Raw genomic sequence first — 8,329 nt, forward strand, 5'->3', positions numbered from 1 at the left:
TTCTATCTACCATGATCGTGTTACAGATACGGAGGTGCCGGGATTTCTGTGCTCTGTGTCGCGACAAGACCGTTCCCAAATTTTTTGCTCATGTGGTCTTGCATACAATTCCTTCTACAGGGAAATACAACAGAGGTATCACATCTTGTAATGCAGTTTATTCTTTAATGTAAAACGCCGCTGTCGGGGAATAGAGATGCGCAATCGACTTATTTTTCTTCATCATAACCCTGGTTATAATTAAATTACAAGTCCAATGTATTTTATATTTTTGAATATATAGAATAGGCATATGGCATAGGTATTTGATGGAAATTCTCATTCTCATCACTCTTCTAAAGAGGTTTTTTTTCTCCAACAGCGAGTGTTTAACATTACCACAACAACCAATATTCCATTTGGTTGTACACGCATACAACTAACGTTAAAGTTTACAATAGTTATTGAAAATAGCACACGAAGTCTGCCAATATTAATAAATAATTGAAACTAATAGTGCCGTTACATTAAATACATTTTAAAATATTTTACAGGAATATTGGGCAAAACCTGGGTTTTCGATATAGTGGGAGTCGCTATAAACCTTTCCTGACGAATGCCTACGACATTATTAAATAAGTAGGTTTCGCCGACCATATATATGGTTGTGCGTCAATAAGTCACAAGAATAGGGGACATTTTTCACAAATAGGTACATTAGACATTCACTAACAAAGGATATTTGAGATTCCCACTAGCGTTCAAATTCCATGAGCCCGAACAAACGATATTCCTTAAATTAAAAAAAAGAAGTACTTTTGTCATATTAATGCACAAGAACGAATAAAGTTTATATCAGTCTTATATCTACTTCAATTAATTAAAAAATAATAATACGAGTATTAATTCATACATTCATAATACATTCGGTTGTAAATATTCAAGAAACTTCAAATGTGCACGCCTGACACGCTTTTTATAATAAAGGGTATTAGTTAAAATGTATGATAGGTAATATAATAATTTAAAATTAGTTTTTGTACGATAATGCTATATAGAATTTGCATTGTGTCGCCTGCAAGCAATGAGAAAAATACCTTATTTAAGCTTTTTTTTTTGAAGTAAAATTTTTTAACTTGTTAAAGTCTACAAATTGTCTTTTTAAGGGAAGTGTTGAAAAGACTTTTTGCGTAGACTTTAACTAATAAAAACATCGCGCTGTGAGGCGTGCAGTTTATAATAAAAAGTGACGTCAAACACATAGAATAATATTAAGTACATCGAAATTGATATTTCATCTTATCCTATTCAGACTACACGAAAAATAAAAAGATACGTTTAAATACATGTATAATACCACAGGGTTTCACTAATACTGACGAGTCAAACAGTGCACACTTTCAGAGATATGATATAGTTTACACGAAATACAACTGTGACATGTAAATTCATTTGTATTTAAAATTATATTTATAAGTATCTTATGTTTTACCGGGATAAGTAAAGATCTCATTGTTAACAGACACGTCAATTAGCAACGTTTACGTTCAGGATTGAATCTTTACTAACCTACACTTGTAAGATGGACATAATATAAAGGGAGTGAAAATAAATAGGGAAATAGGTACTTCTCGTCTCGCATCACATATACCTAATACATATCCGTTCAGATGAACTCCATCTAATTTATTTTCCTACCGTCATGTTGCCCGTGACTATAATAATCATAACAATGATATCATAGATTTTTGATTATAATAATTTTGTACAAAGGGAGAAAAATTTGCATAAAAATACCTACACTTATCGAAGACATGAGTGTTTTGTCATGTCATAAATATAATTGTAATGCCACTGTAATAAAGTAACTAGCAAGCTCATCAGGGCATTACATGGGCATTTTGATCAACCATCTGTATGGTTGATCGAAGCATGGACATTGGACACTTCTATACTAACAATCTTCTCGTTGCCATGGCAAATGACATGCAAAATTGTACATTACGTTTGTAACAAAAATAATTTCTAGCAAATTTGGCCTTTGTCTTCCCTAATTAGTCGAATTACTAGACCGTTTACAAAATATACTTATTATATCGTATCTCTGAACGTTCTCGGCCGAACTACAAACCGTATTTTATATACAAACAATAGGCACTGAAAGTTTGAAGTGAGATCATCGGTATTAGAAGATTAAGCTCTTCTAATGTGGGTTGACTTGGAGTGCTACTCTATAGCGGCTAAATCATTACAAGGTGCTTCGAACGCCTAGTGTGCGAATGATTGGAGGCCATTCCACCAGGTTTAAAAAAAAACACGCCAAGATTGTTGCTTTATTGTAGTCCGTCTTTGATTTCTTATTGAACGGGCAAATTGATGTATTTTTATCCAACGTAAATTTAATACCAAATGACCCGGCATTTATTATGCAATTCCCTGTTCATCTCTAGTTATAAGATTACTTATTTTCCAAGGGATTAGTCGGCCATTGTTTTTTTTGTACATTATACCCAAATCTACAAAAAATAATAGCAATAAGAAATGGTTTCGTGCCTCCAGGCGCACATAAGGCGTTCATGTTATGGAACAAGCTAGAAGCGTGGCTCGTGAGGTTCACTCTTCGGCGTCTTCAGCATCAGGGTTCTCGGCCGTTAGTAAATTGGTGTTGTCCTCGGTCTGCGGCTCGGAGGTCAGCTGCTGGAAGAAAAGGTCCGTTAATCTTGGTTTAAATTTGTTCTCTCTGTCTATCTGCGGTACGATGCCGCTCACGAATTCGATCGAGCGATTTTTTTTGTATAATATAGGTTATTTACGAGCGAGTGTTCTAAGACATGTTTGATCAGAATCGGTTGAGCCGTTTAAAAGTTGTTCTAGTTGAAAGTGGTAAAGCAAGAACGAATATCGGCGAATATACTGAAATAAAAGCGCACTGATTAAGAATATTGTTGATTGAATCAAGAGTGTCCAAAATTTTACTCATAATTTAAAAAAATATCGACTAGAATATACAGAATAAAATGTATTTATTACTTCGTACTTCATTAATATCTACTGAAAGTTATACAAGTATGTACCTAAAACTTATCATTATTGCGCGTAAAAAGTTAATAGATCCTATCTTCCTGCAGATTTTATTTCTGAATGTTACAATCGTCTCTTTATTTAAGGTAAAGCCATAAAACTGGAGTTTTATTAACTCCGCTTTCATCGATAGCTGAAACGAGGGCCGTAATGTGCCACCCTAAGCAAATGACTGAAAATAGTCGTGTAATAGTCCTATTTAATGAGTCGCGGAGTCAGGACATTAAGTCAGTTTGATTGCTGTGGCGAGGTTAATGTTATAGAAAAGTTTCTGTGCAGAGGTAGTTATTGTGTACACCTTGAAATGAGTCTAAGTAGATACCTACTACTATTCATATTAACCTGGCTTGTAGTCGTTAGAGATGACATTATGACTTTCCATTTCACCGAATACCTAGAATCTTTTGTTTGCTTTTGATAAGGGTTTACAAAAGCTGTAGCAAAACATATTCCCTCCTAATCAACACGATTTGAGCTAGCCTATCATATTTACCATACGAGAATATTTAAGGACTCGATCGTACCCTAATCGTATCCACCGGAACCATTAAGATGACGGTAAGAGTTTTGTTAACAGTCACCCACTCTGTCTTTGCTACAATCAATCTGTTTTTGCGACCACGAGTATCTTAAATTATGTACCTATATTTGGTAGGGACCAAATATATATATATATATATATATATATATGTATACCCTCACACATATATATCTGAGGGTAACCATAGCAGAATTAACACGGGTAAACCGTTGTATCTCGCGTAGGGAATAACCCACGTTGCTCATACGTCTATAACCACGTTGCAGGAGCGGGCAAACTAAATCTTATCCTATTTAGCTGGATTCATGGTTAAATTGATAGTGTTTTAACTTCAGTCGCCAGTTACTACAGTGAATGGTTGTGGAACTTGAAAGTGGAATAAACCTTTATTCAAACGTGCTATAAATCAAAGTAAATCTATTTTCGTTATATTTATAACATTACCCCAAGCTGCGCAGACCCAGCAAGGGTCCGCCTGCGTCGTCGCACTGCCAAAGCGAGGAGCAGCACCAACACAATAGAAGACAACGCAGCCACTAGCAATGGCAGCAACAAGTTATCGCCCGGGGAATAACCCTGTAAAAAATTGCACCAGTAAACATAGATATATATTCACATTGGTTCCCTAGAAGCGTCTGTCTATTTGGTATCATTTACTTATTATTTTAAAATGCAACAAAGTGTAAAATAAATAATTATTCCACTTGATAAATAATTCTGACATCCTAAACGCAGCAGTCAGTAAGTTTCTGAAGGCTATTCTTCAATTCTATATCACTTTTCCCAATTTAAACCTTCTAAATTGAGATATTCTAAGCTAGATAATTACTGTAGGAAGTCTAAATGCACTTTTCATTGTTATAAAAATTTTGTCAATTAATTCCCATAGGTTATTGGACCACATAATTCAATTCTTGACGTGCACCGGGCCGGGTCGCTTGTTTACTAAAACTACAACATTGCAACCTGCATTATAGAACCTTAGTGAAAACACATCAACAGATAATATCACTAATTCTTTCATTTAATAGTAGGTAAGTACTTATTGGACGTCATAATATCAGTGCAATTCCAATGCGAAATGAGAGATAGTTTTAAATTTAAAAACGCATTATTCAAAGAGTGTTTTTAAAACTTTTATCCCGCAAAAAATTATGATCCAATTGCAAAACCACTACCTTATATGTTATTCGTTGAGTAGTTTCGAATATGTATAAGCCCAAATGAACTACAAACACAACCTCCATATCATATTACCTAATATATACCTACACTGCTACAGCCAGGATCAAATACCTACTTGTCCATTTTGGCCTTTCATTTCTAACACCATAAGTAGGTAGTTTCAAAGAACCGAATATACTGAGATTGTTTGGGGAGATTGAAAGGCGAAGGCACTATTTCTCACAAGACATGAAAATTACTAATAGTAAAGAGTTGTACCCATAATCAGAGCAATAATTTGTCTAAGATGATATTTACTGTTTATTTGTTTCTAAACAGATGTGGGGTTTAATGCCCAGCCAAACCGACAGCAAAAGTTAGGCGAGCCTTGAATCCAAATCGAAGCTGTTGGCTGGGAATCAGTTACCAAGTAAATTTGTGATTGTTTATTAATCTTTATCTACAAATTCTCGCGATAAAAAGACAACTTGATTTGCCTTGTCTTTGTAATAATACCTACTTAATACAGCTCGTAGACCCTTACTTTTACCTAAAGGTAACAGAACAGACAATTACGGAAGTATACGTCCTATATAAAAAGTAAATAATAGATAAACCGATGAACATTCATGCCTTATTATTTTTGTAGAAGAGCAAACTCTGAAAGATATTTGGGTTATCTTTGCCTTTTTTTAGTAAATGTACCAAATTTGTTATCAAACACGAAGTTAAATAAAAAATATAAACACTTGCGGTTTATTTTTAGCCGAATAGTTTTATGGTCCGCTTTCATAACAGCTGTACGGTACGTAACGATTAGATCAAGCATGCAATCGCACTATAAATTATACCTATTGAATACTGAGCGTTACATAATACTAGTGGTCAAACTTACCGACCACTGGAAGTACGACGATGTGTCTACAAATGGCCACCTCGCTCCATACCAACCGTCACCGGTTTTGGACACTGTCACCTCGTCAGAATCAGAACCTGCCACAGCAGACTCCGGTTTAGAAGGTGGCAACGAGAACACTTCGTCAACTTCTAAAGATTCCTTAAATTCTTCGTCATCGTCCACGGACAGAATCGTATCCTTCAAATCACTTAATTTCGATCTTTCACTAGTTGTAAATTCAGTCGTTACTGGAGTCCTTGTTGTAGTTCCTTTCGTAGTGATCAGAACGTCATCAAACAGCTTACTACTTTTTGTGCCCTTTTCAGGAGGTATATACGAACGGGAATAGTATTTGAACACGTTGCTAAATGTTATAGGCTCTGGAGTGATAGTAGCTCTTATTATTATGTCTTTCTCCCAAGGTTTCATCGACATGTAACGATCAAGCAAACGAACGGTACTAGTCGGTAGGACCGTGCGAGTCGTCAATTCATCCGCTTCTGTCGGAAGAGGTTTTATACTGGTCGATGGAATTAAACTCTTCCAAGACCTTAACGCAGGCATTGTCCACGCTGGAGTTGCTCTGTCACTAGTCACAGAAGAGACTGAAGGTCTTGTCGTCGTCGACGTTGTAGTTGTGCTTGATTCAGTTTTTAACTGCAATGTCGATAATACTGCGGGTGAAATCTTTAATTCCTTTTTCCTCGATTTTGCTATCTCCCGGCCTGTAGGCGCAAGCGGAGGAGACGTAATAACTTCATGTTTCTCTTGTTGATTCCGGCGAGCATATAAAGCTCCATTCATGACATAAAGTGGTACAGCAGCCAGTGCGAGAGCAACTATCATCCCAAAAATGACGAGTAAAACATATTTGACTGTTGATCTCCTTCGTGAGCGTCGTACATGAATAGATGGACTGTAGTCCCGACCTTTTCCTTTGAGACCACTATTGTTTAACACCTCCTCCGTTTGTGGAAGAATGGTGTACTGGAGACTGTTCTCTCCGTGTCTCACCGTCTTGTACATTTTAGTCGTTTCTTATTATCACGAAAATATCACTATTGTGGTCACTTAATTGGTTCTATCACATGCTCGTTTTGTTCACTTTTGGACACAGAAAAAAAAAGTTCCGTCTCGTGGTCGCGGCTCATTAATATTGAGGAGAGTCGGTGTGGGACATTCCGGCTTCTCGTGCTTTGTGCAGCGTTGTCGGGTTCGTGTCTGTGGAAGTAGGGTCGGCGCAGGCGCGACAACATTGAGCGGCTCGCGCTCCCCTAGCGCCGACGGTTCCTCGGCTCCACGCTTTGAGGTTATGACTTAGACGCCGGCTTCTATGCTTCATCACATCATACGACAATAACAATAACATCAAGAGCCCATCAACTACAAAGGCTGCCTCCTCACAGAGATGTTTCAGCTTTGTACTTAATTGTAGCGGAAAATCGTCGGTATTTCTCAATAAAAGTAACCTGCTCCTTGTTAAATGACATGTAAACTATATTTTAGGTAGCGGATAAATGTAATCCAATACCAATTCGGGCAGCTGGGCAATCGACTGGCAAAATATCAATGTGTCTGTTGATGTTCTCTTCGTATTAATTAAACATCTGTGTGCAATACCTAAGAGTAATTATTAATGACATTGAAATAATGATAAGCAGACATAAGTATATATTTTTTTAATTACTACAATATAATGTCAACTGTGTAACATATGTAAACAATTAATAATCTACTTGATGTATAGCTGTTTACTTATGTTTCAAAGTGTCATTATAACACAGCAATCAAATGTTTTATACATTGGTCTTGTTCATTCCAATGTTTAGTCACCGAAGAACAGGTTCCCTGGACGTCGTAGTGATTCAGAGTGCACTTTTGTATCAATTTCTTGAGTAACTGCGTTATTGAATGACTCATATTTCCTGCTTACATAGTAAATTGCTGTATAAAAGTTTATGTAAGGGGTTGTTACAGTCTCTTGACAAAACAACCAGTAAGGAAGGATTTTGAGAATTTACATTGGGTGCACGGTACACTCACTACTTAGTCCCCAGGCCAAATTGAGTGATTATATTAATGAATGTACTAAATGAATTGGCTTTAGAGCGAAGTAAAAATATTTGTAGATCTTATAGTCACAACATCGTATTTTGTGGTGGAAAAAAATAGACTGTTCCCGATTTAGATAAATATACGGTATAAACCAAGGAAAACTGCTCCTTTTCTTTAGCTAAGCAGACGGTGAACGTAACTAGGGGTCTGCTATGTAATCCGTTTAAGCGTCGTCTGCCGGGACCGGGACCACCGTCAACTGTATTAGCGTTGGTTGACTCAATAACATCGTGTCTTTGTCTAGATATAGATAGTAAGTCATTGAACTTTTACTTACATGCGTCTAGTATGTCTTTATCCTTTTCGAATAGTATTTAAAACTAGAAAGGCGAGTTCAGCTGTATGGATTAATGGTGGAATTCAGTGTTAGATTGCTAGCCTTTAAGCTATAAGAAATTTAAAAGCCTTTCCCTTGATCGACTTTTACAACAATAGTCAAGGTACTTACCAGTTTGAGAGTCTTCTTTTTTCTAGAGGAAAGGCATAAGTCATGCCACATCTAGGGCACGTAATACAGGTCAAACAGGATCTAATGTTCTAATATTCCAAAG

The 8,329-nt window shown here is 36.4% G+C and overlaps 1 protein-coding gene across 1 annotated transcript; it reads right to left on the bottom strand.

Annotated features, from left to right (window-relative positions):
* Positions 1–20: 20 nt before the first annotated feature.
* Positions 21–7,315, bottom strand: LOC106139512 (uncharacterized). The gene is made up of 3 exons (XM_060948177.1): positions 5,661–7,315; positions 4,046–4,177; positions 21–2,673 (listed from the first exon to the last, which is right to left on the bottom strand). The coding sequence occupies exons 1-3, from the start codon at positions 6,687–6,689 to the stop codon at positions 2,593–2,595; spliced, it is 1,242 nt and encodes a 413-aa protein (XP_060804160.1). The 5' UTR covers positions 6,690–7,315; the 3' UTR covers positions 21–2,592.
* Positions 7,316–8,329: the final 1,014 nt, after the last annotated feature.

Source organism: Amyelois transitella, chromosome 15, assembly GCF_032362555.1.
Source record: "Amyelois transitella isolate CPQ chromosome 15, ilAmyTran1.1, whole genome shotgun sequence".
In the NCBI taxonomy this organism is placed as follows: Eukaryota; Metazoa; Arthropoda; class Insecta; order Lepidoptera; family Pyralidae; genus Amyelois; species Amyelois transitella.

What these genes read in the sequence shown, in the direction of transcription:
- LOC106139512 (XM_060948177.1), bottom strand. Translation starts at nt 6,689, where the DNA reads ATGTACAAGACGGTGAGACACGGAGAGAACAGTCTCCAGTACACCATT. An exon ending in CGTCGTACTTCCAGTGGTCG is followed by an intron (nt 4,178 to 5,660) that starts GTAAGTTTGACC and finishes AATTTTTTACAG; the next exon opens with GGTTATTCCCCGGGCGATAA. An exon ending in CTGGGTCTGCGCAGCTTGGG is followed by an intron (nt 2,674 to 4,045) that starts GTAATGTTATAA and finishes TTCTTCCAGCAG; the next exon opens with CTGACCTCCGAGCCGCAGAC.